This window comes from Pantherophis guttatus, chromosome 1 (genome assembly GCF_059756535.1).
Source record: "Pantherophis guttatus breed Tessera chromosome 1, ASM5975653v1, whole genome shotgun sequence".
NCBI classification, from domain to species: domain Eukaryota; kingdom Metazoa; phylum Chordata; class Lepidosauria; order Squamata; family Colubridae; genus Pantherophis; species Pantherophis guttatus.
In genome coordinates this window covers 65,338,294-65,352,807 of record NC_142063.1, presented here as the reverse complement: position 1 = coordinate 65,352,807, position 14,514 = coordinate 65,338,294, and the positions used below count along the sequence as shown (strand labels likewise).

Genomic DNA, 14,514 nt, shown 5'->3' with positions numbered 1-14,514 from the left:
AGAAGATATTGCCAAATTACTATGAATTTTCTGCAGGACTGGTGACTAGAGATGCAGTACTACAGGCCTTCCTATAGCAAGCTTTGCTGCTACTAATTCTGACAGGGAGAAATGGGCCTCTGACGGGGACTAAAGGTAAAGGTTCCCCTGGCACATATGTGCTAGACGTTTCCGACTCTAAAGGGCGATGCTCATCTCCATTTCAAAGCCAAAGAGCCAGCACTGTCTGAAGATGTCTCCGTGGTCATGTGGCCGGCATAACTAAACGCCAAAGGCACACGGAATGGGAGTTCACCCCGTTACGTGGCACTAGAGATTCGAACTGCTGAACTGCCGACCTTTTGATCAACAAGCTCATCTTAGCCACTGAGCCACCACTCAATGACGGGGACTAGAAATAGCCAAAATATACTGCAAGCCTGCTACTTAGTTTGCCACACACTGGTTTCTACAGAATAAGTTTAAAAACAGAAAGCACCAGTAGGGGAAGAAATAATAAAGTACTTCCCTTGAATCTTGGTTGGGCTTTAGGATTCCTTGATAGGGAGCCCCCTGCTGCCCTGCTAAAATGAATTCTGCAGCCTGATCCCCAGATCATGCAGGCCAACACATTACATCTGGTTACTAATGAACCAAGGTTAGCTCTAATCAAGGTCAGACTTCATTATAAAACAAACACTTCTTTTAAAATGGGAGGCTCTAATAAAATGATTAATGAATTTCCTGGAAATATATTTATCTACAGGCAGCAATAAAGTCTTGGTAAATATCAAAAGAAAAAAAAATAACGCTACTGCCCTTTAAAACCACAAGTTGTACAAAGCTTGTTCATGCAAATAGACAGAAATGAAAGTACTTCTTATTGAATGTAACTGTAATTCAATTTTTGATAGCTGGATTGCATTTAATCTTATTACTGTATGCAGCCTGACCCATGCTGCACAACACCTTCTTAACCAAGAAATTGTCATTCTGCAGCAATATCTTTACCTCTGTTGTTTGCTGAGAAATCTCCAATCTTAATAATATTGTTAGCAGATCAGAGAACTGCCCAAACTATAAAAATCTTATTAAATCAACTGGGGTTTTTTTTTGTTTTGATAAGTAGCTTTTATGACCAACTTTATTTTTCAATGCCCTAGGCAAATACTTAACTGAACTTATTTTCGCAAAGCCTCTATTACCTGACTTTGGCTTGTTAAGTATGCAGAAATGTTTCCATTGCCATAGCAACATTGGATGAGCATTTATAGGTGTGTGCAGTTCAGCTTTGGAAAAAAAAATGTTTAAGCTGATGATATAAGGAATGAAATGGCATACTTCAGTTCACTTATGAAACATGCAGATAGGCTTCTGATTCAGACTGTAACCGGGTTCAGAATTTAGTTTTTCATTATGGCATATTCACCTTGCTCATAGTCCTGGATTTGAAGGACAAGGTAAAAGATGATCAATCATTCTTAAAATAGGAGAATCCGTATTTCAATGGCAAAATTATTTTAGCACAGAATTTTAGCAACCCTTGCTAGACAGTTGGAATATCAAAAGTCCAATAAACTGTGGCAAGTGCCTTTTATTTAGCATGCAAAAATCACCTGACACTGAGGACATAATAAATTTATTTTTCCCCTGGATTATTTTTGCTATCCCTTTTTAAAAATATGGAAATTTACCTTATTAAGCTAGTTGAAATCTATACCTAAAAGAATAAGATTGTTTTAAACTTAAACGGGGGCGCTCCCACGTGTCACCTCTCCTGCACGAGCTGCACTGGCTTCCTGTGGTCTTCCGGGTGCGCTTCAAGGTGTTGGTGATCACCTTTAAAGCGCTCCATGGCTTAGGGCCGGGGTATTTGCGAGACCACCTTCTGCCACCAATAGCTCCCACCGGCCGGTTTGCTCGCACAGAGAGGGCCTCCTCAGGGTGCCGTTGGCCAGACAGTGCCGGCTGGCGACCCCCAGCGGGAAAGCCTTCTCTGCGGCGGCACCAGCCCTCTAGAATGACCAACCCCTGAGATACGCACGATATCAGACCTCCGGACTTTTCATCGGGCCCTGAAAACACACTTATTCCATCTAGCCGGGCTGGCTTGATCCCATCCTCTCAGTTTTAATTGATTCGGTTTTAATTGGGTTGTTTTAAATTATTTGGGCCAAAATTATTTAATTGTTTTTTAAATTGTTTTTAAATTTTGTATACTATGTTTTATTTTGGCTGTGCACCGCCCTGAGTCCCACGGGAGAAGGGTGGTATAAAAATAAATAAATAAATAAATAAAATAATCAATCAGAATAGAGCTGGAAGGGACCTTGGAGGTCTTCTAGTCCAATCCCCTGCTCAAGCAAGAGGTTCCTATACAATTTCAGACAAGTGACTGTCCAGTCTCCTCTTAAAAACCTCCAGTGATGAAGCACCCACAATGTCTGAAGGCAAGCTGTTCCACTGGTTAATTGTTTCCACCGTTAGGAAGTTTCTCCTTAATTCCAGGTTGCTTCTCTCCTTGATTCGTTTCCATCCATTGATAAAAATGGATTCTATTTCTATCCAAAGGAATAGAAATGGATCCTATTTTTACTCAAAGAAGATAGAAGTATAGATAGTCCTCACTTAACGACTGTTCAGCAACCGTTTGAAGTTACAGTGGTGCTAAACAAAGAGTACCTACGAAGTTGCGGTTGCTGCAGCACTCCTGTGGTCAGATGAACAAAATTTGGGTGCTTGGCAGCCCACCCATACTTACAACTGCAGGGGTACTTCCACTTGCCCCGCCCACCTATCTCCTCCCCATCTCTGTCCTTTGTATGCCCTGTACAGTGGCACTCTTTGTCTGCAACAGCAAACTGAGGCTGAACAGCAGTCTCAGCTCACCAACACAGCCCCAGGCCTCTACTTCAGCCTCAGCTCCACCAAGGAGCTCTATGCTGCAGCCATCTATCCCAGTGCCTCAGCGCAAAGCCCCCACTACCTCCTCAGGCCCTACTGCCCTTTATTGTCATTGTTCCACTGCTGGCAAGCCTGGCCCCATGTGAAACAGCTGATGGCTATGCCAGCTGATGGCTTCCCAAGATTGCTCACACCGTGAGCAATGAGAAATAACATTTGGAGAATTTTCCAAGTCACATGCACCATTCTCACAATGCTTTGGAAGGATTTTGAAGTCTTGCAAAAAAGGCCACATCCTCTGTTCTCCAATTTGTGCATTTCATGCTCATGATGCTTTGAGAAAATGATAAAGATCAGCTGGGTGCAGCAAGGTTGGTGAAGTGCAGCGTGGTGGGCACTTTGTGCTGTGACAGGTGCTACAGCACAGGACTTAAAGATACTCCATCGCAGCAGCACCGGGGCTGAAGTAGAGGAACAATGGTGGCCAACATCCTGCAGGAAGGTAATGGCAAATCACTTCCATCGTATCATCAAAAAGGCTTAGGACCTGGTTATCTACGGGACCGTCTGCTGCCACCAGTAGCCTCCTACTGGCCGGTACACTCTCATAGAGAGGGGTTCCTCCGGGTGCCATCGGCCAAACAATGTCAACTGGCGGCCCCCAGGGGGAGAGCCTTCTCTGTGGGTGCACCTACTATATGGAATGAGCTCCCCCCGGTGATACGGAGGATCCCGGATCTGCGCACCTTCCGCCGTGCTCTCAAGACCTTTTTATTCCATTAGGCTGGCCTGGCCTAACTTTCCCTTTTTCCTTTTAAAATATAAATTTTAATCTGTTCTTAATTATTGGGGTGTTTTAAATCTGTCTTGGGCCAAATTGTTTAATTCGGTTTTATTCTGCTTTTAAATTTTGTATTTATGTGTTTTATCTTGTGGCTGTTCACCGCCCTGAGTCCTTCGGGAGTAGGGCGGTATATAAATCAAATAAAACCTAAACCTAAAGAGTGCTGAAGACCCTGTGCTGCCACCACTGAAGAGTACTGCTTTGTCAGGCAACCAAAAGGAAAGAGATAGGGGGGATATAGGCAGGTGGGGGGAATGGAAGAGGAGCAGACAAGGCAGCCCCTTACTTTACCTTACAAGGCAGCCCCTTACCTGAATGGCTCAGGTTGGATTTCCACCTAATTCATTTAACAGTGGCAATGGAGACTGCCGTTGCTAAGCAACACAGTAACATGATTGCACACTTTACGACAGCATTGCTTAGCAACAGACATTCTGATCATGATCATTTTTATTAATATTTTTTTATAAATAAGCCAATGTTCTAAATGAAAACCTGAATGAAAGACTTATGCAACAGTTATTTTAGTGATTGCACTCAAAGGATCAATATGGCAAATTCATGCTTTTTAAAAAAATTATTTATTTTAATTCCTTTTAATGAGCCAGAATGTTTTAAAACGTGGCTGACTGAAATAAGAGCATTTTGCTCTTTGCTTTTATTTATTAAACTTGCTCTAAGAAACTAAAGACTAATAGAAACGGTTTTCCCCAATTCTTTTATTTTAATTTCAATGAAGATAGAATTTCAATGAAGCAAATAGCAGCACTAGGGCAATCTTGGGTGATCCTGAAACAGTAATCAGGGTCACACAAGATTAATGTCTGAATGAGAGACTATTACGAAATCCTTACGAAGTTGACAAGATTGGTAAAAACATCCTGCAGGCAGGTAATGGCAAACCACTTCCAGCATCCCATCAAAAAGACAACATGGCTAAGTCTCTGTGGTCAGGATTATGCTTTGCTGTGCAAGGCATTCAAAAGTATTCATGTGAAGTAGAAGCATGCAACATGTGAAGCATGTAACACTGTGAAATGCCTATTTTCAGTTCTTCCCATACTTCTTGTCACTAGGAATTAAACTTGACTTGATAAAGATTTGAATTTACTTTCATTTGAATCGAACCAGTCCTTTATTTATGCAGGTAGTCCTTGACATACAACAGTTCATTTAGTGACTGTTCAAAGTTACAACGGCACTGGAAAAAAGTGCCGTTGTACGACCATTTTTCACACTTACAATCATTGCAGCATCCCCATGGTCACGTGATCAAAATCTAGATGCTTCCTATTTAGTGGTTCCTATTTATGATGGTTGCAGTCCCCCTTTTGCAACCTTCTGACAAGCAATGGGGAATCCAGATTCACTTAACAACCATGTTATTAACTTAACATATGCAATGATTCACTTAACAAGAAAAGTCATAAAATGGAGCAAACTCACTTAAGAAATGTTTCACTTAGCAACATAAATTTTGGGCTCAATTGTGGTCATAACTGGAGGACTACCTGTACTACAAATTTAAATAAAACTGCAGACTTAATGCACAGTCCTATCAATATTCAAAAGTAAATATTACAATATTCAGTGTTGTTAAGAGATATTTGGAATTGCATCTCCCACAGCAATTGAAACCATACTGGGCTATGTCACCACTCTAGCTACTGTTTTCCATTTTAAAAAAGAAGAAATATTTAAATGTGGTTAAGTTACTATTTCCTATTTTATACCTTTATAGAAGGTATTCATAAGACTCTTATTAATATCAGAAAAAAATGATCCCATGTAAGGTCTTGAGGGGTTTTGAGAGCTACTATAATGCAAGGAAAGCACATTTCAAATAAAAAATAGTAAAAATAAATGGGGTTTAGGTAGGAATGTCATTGTTTTCATCCTGCAGCTGAACTCTGCTTTGAATGCCAAATTTATAAATACCAAATATTCTTAAAAATTGTGTGTATTTAGGTGTTCTTCAGATGCAAAAATGTTTACAACACAGTACTAACTTCATCAGGATTTATTCCAATTAAATATTTACAAAGATGTTGAAATTTTAAAATTTATCACATCTAATATAAATGTTCCCTTACAATAATTACTACATGAAATGACATATATTGATGCTATTTATAACCTGCAATTTATAGCCTCAATTTTCTTACTTCAAGCTAACAGATCATTTTTTTTTTCTATTTATTTTTTCCTTTGGCTTATACTGATTTTAGTGCTACTTATCTTTTACCTTTCCTCCTTTCTAATTTTCATGTTCTTTTCATTGCAAATGTCCTTTTTGTAACTTATTAAACCTTTTTTTCTGAAGATATCTTGCAATAGCTGCATTAACAATACATACCATAAGATTGTGTTTTCCTTATATATTAGGCTTATATATGTCCTTAATTTTTAATGTTTGATTTTTTTAAATGAATATGTATAGACTGTAAGCTGCCCAGAATTACCCTATGGTAAGATGGGCGGCCAATCAATTTTTATAAATAAATAAATATACAGAGTTAAGTAAATTCTCTCCCCATATAATGCAAATTAATAGTCAATATGGATACATGTGTGAGTGTTTACTGCCATTATAGAACTTTTCATTTGTCTATATCACAAAAAATGCTTAACGCATTGTAAGCCGCCCTGAGTTTCCAGAGAAGGGCGGCATAAATCAAATTAAAAAAAAAGGTGTACTGATATATTAAATGTGATTTATTCATATGCTGCTATTTATTATTGGAAGAACTTTATTAAGTACGCAGATCTTTATATTTGAAATCTAAAACTTCATACAGGCGAACACACAAAATGTTAATGTTGATTAAATTTCATTATCAATGAAATGTCTGCAATATCAACATTTTAGTTCTTCTGTAAATGTACAATAAATATTTCTTGAAAGTCATGTCATAATAATAGCTGGATCGTAAAATCAAGAAGCATATATGTAGGCCATCAACCCAGAGGTGCAGCTGGCAAAGCTACATTAGTTCTAACCTACAACAGCAATTCAAATAACTGTCTTCATTTTAAGATATTTAAGTTCTTTCATTTACCCTCAGACCCTTGCGTGATTCTGAGCCAAATCTTCACCAAGTAACATTAACAAAGCATATCGGACCCTTAATAATAAAGTCAGACTTTCTGACACATTGCAAAGTCAGAGAGCAAACTCGATCAAAATGAGTGCAAGATCTGTCCTTTCACTAATTGTCAATTGTATTATGATTAACAGTACACAATCAGGTTTATGTGAGAACAAGAAAACAAAACAGTAAGTTTCAGGATTTTTGCTGAAAGAATAGGGGGGAACAGTTACAATTTTACCCTCTCATTCATAACCTAAGAATACTATACTTTGGTAATAAAATGTTTTTTAGGAATAAAGTCTGAATGAATTAGGATGGTACTTTGGGAGAGCTTGAAGTGAAAACTAAAAAGAAACCAGTTAAAGGTGTGCTAAGAGGGATTTATAATTTAAAATGTTTTTCCTAAAATGGCCTTCACAACATCAATTATTCAAAATCAATAGTCGCATTTTAACTTCATAAACAAAAGTATTTAGTTGATCTGCAGTTTATGAAAAATATTAGCTTCTAATGAATCCAATGGCAGAATACTACGAAAACTGCCAGTAGTATGATCCTTTAAAGCAAGCAGTTTTTTTTTTTAAATCACTGCTATGATCTGGATATTTAAACAAACAATGCAAGCTTGAATTAGCAAGTATTTGTCAATTCTGTTCACATAACGCGCAGCATTATTCAACCATAAAATACTTTCTCTGGCTGAGTAAAATGCTCTGGCAGTTCTCTGTTGTTTAAAAAAAAACAACTTGTATAACTATAAATAAATAGCCAGTAAAGTAAAAATAAAAAATATGCTCACTGGAAAATATTACTGGCTATTCATGGCGAATTCTTTGGATGAAGTGTGTATGTGTGCACATACACATACACTTTTATTATATTAGAACCTAATTCTGTTAAACTGTGCCTACTAGAATATTTAATATTGGTTAATAATAGATATGTATTTTAATAACAAAGTGCGGACAATATAGATATGTGCAATATGAGCTTTTGAATACAAAATTTATGTGAATTAATATTAACTACAATCATTAATTGCCACATTTCAGGGGGAAAAAGCAGTCTTTTTAAGTATGGATGGAATAACAACTAACAACCGATAGCACTTTTAATAATATATTCTGGAGAATCAGCAGAATAACAACTCAGGATATGACCAACAAACTAATGACACATGAAGGGATCCAATCGGACAACATCCAAAACAGGATCTTCTAGCATTTTCTTCTGCTATGGTACATCTGTATTTTGTAAGAACAAAAGAAGAATAAATGTGCCACTAACAAAAAAAAAAAATCAACAACATATTTTACATTATAATCATTTTTTTATCCCAGAATTTAAAGTGTTCGTCAAAAGATTTATGCTTATAACATTACAGCTTACTGAAAATGCTTCATTGACAACTGAGAGCGCCATAAATGGAACTATTTATTAAATTAAATTTTCATTGCCAAATATATTAAAATTCCTGAAATTAAAACAAGCTGTTTTAAGCCAAGAGCTGCAGAATTGCAGTCAAGCATTTTAATTCTTAATTAACAACTCTTTAAGCCACTTTCATGCAACCATTTGTCCCTCATTTACAACTACTGCTAGATGTGCCATATCTTAAAAGTGAAGCATATACTGGAATATTCTGCACTTTAAAATAAAGAGCAGCAACCCCCAGCGACATTACTGTTTGACTGAAATTCCCTTAAATTTTATTTTCAAAGCATACTACTTTCTATGCATTAGCAGCAAAAGTAATGCTGATGTACGTAGTAAGATGTATTATCTTCCTCAAAAAAAAAAAAAAAAAAAAAGATCAGGTTTGATCTGGAAATTGCTCCATGTAGACAGTGCACTGCATTGTGAATGGCCAGCCAGGTATTTTATGAATGGAGTGGATCACGTGCTCTCAGCACTTCCCGAGCTGATATTTCCCACATAACAGTGTCAACAACCAGAGAAGCAGCATTTTTCAACACAAAAAACCAGAGAATCCTAACACTTGTACCGATTAATCATCTTTTTCTACTATTCTACAAAAAGTCCACAACCTGTCAAGCAGGATCAGCAATGGCAAACGTGGCGAAGGTTTAATTATTTTTTTTTATGAATGAAAACTGTGGTATGCAAATTAGAACAATTCACAAAAAAGAAAATATGGCGGCGGCTGCTTCCCTCGCAGTTCTAGCAGTATTGCAACACTTCATCTTATCAACTAGCTGGGTACAATGTTTTGTACTTTGTATATTGCGGTCTAGGTTCAATCCCCTGTCGTTTCAGTTTAAGAATAAAGCACATAATTAACAAAAGAAGAAGGTTCTGACTGACACATCTTAAAAGGGTTATTGTTTTTATTCGGAAGAGCATCTGCAAGTGACAAGTGTCCCTTCCCCACCCAAACCCAAGAATTATGTTTAACATTTAAATACCGCAGACATTTGGGGAAGGGGGGAGAATTATCGTTACCGGAAGAATGCTTTTTCATCATTCGAACTATATCCAATAAATGATATTCATTCCTTAAAATAACAGTAACTATTAAAAAGGTAGGTGTCATAGGTAATGTCAACATTGTTCATTGCTTAAAAGAATTGGCCAAGTTCAGGATCTGTGACAAGGCTAGCCTGCTTTCCAATTTTTTTTAATATATATATATAAAAGATGTGGCTCTCAACAAATGTATTGAAAACTGCTATTCTGCAAACCCTTGAATGCTATATAATACTAAAAACCGCTCATCTGGGAATGAACTCAAAGGGGCTTACTTCCGATTGGAAATCGATTATTGCAAATATGCTCAACATCCTCTTTATTCCTATTTCTAGTTAATGGAGGAAAAGTCTTAACAGCTCATTATAAAATTAAGCTTCAGGGGAAGGTTTAACAATATTTATACTGACTGACTCATCCAATTAAAATTCAGGGCCAGTTTCCTACAGGATGAAGAAGCTCCCACACTTTACTCGAAATATAAAACATACACATGGGAGAAAAAAAAGATTAATCAAGAGGCGGAGTATAGGCCATTGCTAATCCGGGATAAGCATAAACATCTCCCCCCCCCCCCGCCATATCCCAGACTTTCCAAAAGCAAGCGAATAAAACGAGATTTCCGATAGATAATTAAGTAGGCAAAAGACAGGCATTTCGGCTAGAAAAAAGCTGCAGGGCAACGGGGGCCACCAGGGGAAGAGACGGTCCTCTTAACCAAACCCATTCACAGTAGAGATGAAAGGCAACTTACTCATGGTTAGAATTCGCCGTCTCTTCGTTCATTTTTTCCTCACCGAGATCCGAAACCGGGATGGAGCAGCACCGACGCGGCCAGGGCGCAGCAGGAGCTCACCAGAAGCCCCACCATTGTTAAACCCCAGATCTAGCCCCCCTTCGCACCCTTCCGCCAGAATGGCCTCAATCCTTGAGTGGGGTGTGTGTGTGTGTGAGTGAGTGTGTAAAACAGCAGCCTTCCTCCGGAGACTCAGACTGGCTTTTGCGGGAGGCGAGAGGGGGCCGTCAGCGGCACCGATCGCAGCTTCTGCTTTTTTTCCCCCGCTTGGAAAAGGGTGGCCGTCGCCGATCGCGGCGGGGGTGACGAGCGGAGCCTTTCGCTCAGCTGCAGCGCAGCTCCCGACCAACGTCCTTGTGGGGCTGCAGCTGCACCCGGACAGGAGCCCACATTGCCCGCTACTGCAGCAGGTCCTTCATCCGCACACTGGCCTTCGCCGCCGTTCCCTCTTGCTGCCAGAAAGGAAAAAGGAGAGTCACAGAAATTCCTCCAGACTCCCAAGCAGGAACCGGCGGCCCCAAATCGCAGAGCGCGCGAAAAAAAGAAGAAGAAGAAGAAGAAGAAGAAAAAGAAGAAGAAACGAGCTCTGGGAGCAAGCAGACGCCACACTGGGAGAGGAACTAATTCAGCCCGGAGCGAGAGGAAGAGGGAGGGAGGAGGGAAGGTGGAAAAAAAAAAAGTGGGGGAGGGTGTATTTTAAAGCCCGGAGACGAGGGGAGGGCGGATGCGTCACCAGCAGCTGGTGGTTGAGAAGGAAGAAACCAAGCGGACGAAGGAGCAGGACTCTCTTCCCCTCTCCGGAGCAGAAGGAAAGCAACTTTAACAACGGCGCCCCAACCCCCAGAAGGAACCGCGGCGCTTTCCCCAGCGCCTGGCTTGCCCCCTCCTTCGGGAGAACTGGGCGGAAGCGTTGACTTTAAGCTCCTTCCGCCGCCAAGGCTGGGAGGCCAAAGGCGATCTCGGTCTTGGCTAAAGGGCCGACGGGGGAACACCGCTGTCCGGGGAGCGGCGCGAGCCCTTGGCTGCAGACCGCGGTGGGGGCGGGGGCGGAAGAGGCAGCTCCGGCCTGCTTCGCTCGCTCCAAAAAAAAAGTGCCACAGAGCAGCGCTCAGGCACGGTCCGTAGCCGATCCCCTGTACTTGATAGTGGGGAGCCGTCGGGGGTGGTGGTGGTTGGAGAATAGAGCTCCTTTCTGCTCCCCAAGCACATGCAACTAACACCCCTGAAGGGAAAGCGACCTGCGCCCTCTCCCGCCTGGTAAAGCTCAGTACTGTATTTCAGGCACGTTTAGTTCGGGTAGTGGACGGGTCTTGAGTTAAGTGCCCTGCTCTAAGCGCAGAGGGAGGGCACTGGCGCTCCCTTCCCCCCTCCCCCATTTGCTAGAGGCTTTGTAGGCCCGCACGGATCGGGCCCTGAGCCGACTTCCAAAGGGAGGAGCTTAAGGAGCTGTGAGACCCGAGTCTACTCCGGCGAACAATCTCGGATTATCAATTTGCGAAGGCTCTCCCGTGGAGCTTCTTGAGTTGCCCGCCTGCCGACACTGCAAGAATTCTCTCATAAGTGTGTGTGTGTGTGGGGGGGTAGCTTTTCAGAGGCCAAAAATCAGAAGGGAAAGGACACTCCAAATCAATTCTCTAATCCCCGCTCCCTTCCTGGACGCTCAATTGATTCCCACCGCCCGGGGTCTGCTACGAGCTCGTTTCCTGAAAATAGTTCTCCCTTCCCTCGGTATTTGTGTGTGTGTGTGTGTGTTGGTGTTGAAGTGTTGCACGGTGGAAGCGGAGGGATATCTGGTGTTCTGCACAATTCAACACGCACCCGCTCTTCTCTGGAGTGGGAGGGGGGCCTCTTGAGACTTTGAAGCGGCTGAGTACTTCATGTACCCGAGGGTGGTTGTGGTGGGGGGTGAATCGGGAATAGTGGAGCAAAGTTTTGCAAAAAAAACCAACAACCCCACAACCGTATTTTGGACTTCTCTCTTGAAGTCCTTCCCTTTTGTCCAAAAGCTGGGAAGATTTTCTCACCCTTGGGACGTGAGCGACTCTTTCCCTTCTGTTACACAAGCTACTATTCGAGAAATCTCAGTCTTGCGTGGAAACCGGGGCTGCCCGGGTTGAATCACGTAATTCAGTTAAAAGTTGCTTTGCTGCTGACGACGAATGGTGCAATGTGGACCAGCCGGGACGCTTAACTAAGCAGGGTCTTTGATCTGGGATGAGAGTAGGACAATCGTTACGCAACGTTTCCCTGCGATGGTTTGAGTTTCCTATCCTGGGCATGCATTCCTGGCTTGCATTCCGATTTTCATTCAAGTCACCAGCGTTTTTCTCCCCTCTCCCCACGTGGGGTGGCGAGGCGTTTCTCAATTCTACAGGAAGTTAGAATTGAGGAGGCTGCTAAACGTTGGCATGCGTTTCTAAGGAGTGACTGAAAGAATACTAAAGTCCTTGCTAGCATTCCTAATGTGGTGGTCATTTGTTTCCAAATCCCCAACCTCTAGATATGCTGGGTATAAATGCCAGAGGCTATGTGTAGGACCAGTCTTTTATAATCTCAGCAATTTTTGTGGATTTCAACTCCAAAAATTGCTCAACTAGCATTTAGGATATGTGGATTTCAGTTTCAATTCTGGGATTTAAAGTCGACACATCTTTAGGTTGCTGAGATTGAAGGACACTGGTGTAAAACAATGAGTTTGAGAAACTTTCCTCTTGTGGTCTTAACCATGGAAGAATCATGCCACAACTATTTTCCTACTATGTTCTTATGATGTTTTTTCATCTTTGATTCCAGCCTGTGAGTGAGACTTGACTATTTGTGATATAAGTCAATTGACTGGGATATGAAAATGGTGTTTTCTCCAGCTGACAACATCTGACCCCCAGCAGCATAGTATACAATTTCTTATGCATCACTGTCATATGTTGGAGGTGAAGTCCATTTGACCATAAGTAATCGAGATCAGAGAAGTGTTTATTAGCTGTGTCAGTTTTGGTGGGAAAAGAAAGATTGAGATTTCATAAAGAAAAAGAAATCCAGAAAAAAAAAAAATCCCTTTGAGAGAGTTAGTTGGGCAAGGGCTCAAAAATTGCTGACTGCTTCATTCTAGGGCTCTCACAGTCATATGACCCAGAGGCTATCATTAAAGGTTAAGAACAAATACCAGAGGCCTTGTTTGGCACTGTGTTCCTAACTTACTAAAATAATTATCTCTGAATAGTCAACTTATACCAACTCATTTAGTGACCATTCAAAGTTACAATGGCATTGAAAAATGTGACATGAGTGGTCTTCGCACTTATAATTGTTGTAGCACCTCCATGGTCATGTGATCAAAATTCAGATGCTTGGCAATTGATTCATATTTGTGATGGTTGCAGTGTCCGGCACGGCAACTGTTAAGTGATCGCAATGAGCCCTTTGCCCTGTTGGAAGAAATATCCTTCTGGGTTCAGTTCCAAGTGGGGAAAAAGACACTGGAAACATGGAGACTGCTTGGAAAGATGGTTTAATGGTGGACAGGATCACATGGTTTGAGTTCCTGAATAGAAAGGGGCCGAGATGCTGAGAGTCTTTGGGTTTTATACCCTCTCTGCCTTTGAACTTCTGGGGCACAGGAAGAGTATCCTGATTGGTTACTGTCAGATGTCATAGCTAGCCTTGCTGGCTGATGTAATCTCCCAGTTGCCATGTGGGGAGTTTTTGTTACTAGGTGGGTCCTATTGTGTTGCAGATGGTTCATTGACAAGGTGGGGAGGGGGGCTGGGTTTCTGCCTCTGGCCCATTGACAAAAGTGGGGGGGAGGCAGGCTGGTGGGAGCTGCTTTGTCTTTAAAACATATTTCTCCATTTCTCATCCAGGGAAATAAATTCTGCCTTTTTAATATTTCCTAAAATATTTCATTCTTCCAGGAGAGGGGTAGGTGCTAGCTTCCTACAGCACTTCCTATGATAGGGAAAATCACATATTTTTTTGTCCTCCAATATGTTGGAGAGGGAACACAGCAGAAGCAAAGAGCATGTATGAAGAATTTTGGAAATTCCCAGAAGAAACATTCTCACAAGGTGTGGATCAGTGGCAGGAAAGATCATACTGGATTTAGTTCATGCTAGCAAGAACAAGATTTTTTTCTAATATTTGCTTCATTTTCAAATTTTTCATACAGAAGACAATCCTATCAAAATATTTCTGCATATTTAAATGTTTTTTCTTGTGATTCAGATAGTTTAAAGAATGGTTGACAAACATGTTTCAGTTCTTTATCTTTTCAGCAGGGATGTGGTTTGACAAGTTGATCTTTATCTGTTGAAGAAACAGACTTCTTCATATTAATGGCCTGCCCAGATGTTGACTGTCTTTCTGAGAGCGTCCATTTCTTCCCACTGATCAACCAAATTCAATGACAGATCACA

At 41.0% G+C, this 14,514-nt stretch overlaps 1 protein-coding gene across 1 annotated transcript in view; it reads right to left on the bottom strand.

Moving 5' to 3' along the window:
• The window catches only part of SPRED1 (sprouty related EVH1 domain containing 1), an 82,919-nt gene extending 71,130 nt beyond the window's left edge, over positions 1-11,789 (bottom strand). Inside the window, exon 1 of the mRNA XM_034417923.3 lies at positions 10,061-11,789. Within this exon, the coding sequence (XP_034273814.1) occupies positions 10,061-10,092 (32 nt within the window). The 5' untranslated portion in view covers positions 10,093-11,789. The remainder of the gene's footprint in view (positions 1-10,060) is intronic.
• Positions 11,790-14,514: the final 2,725 nt, after the last annotated feature.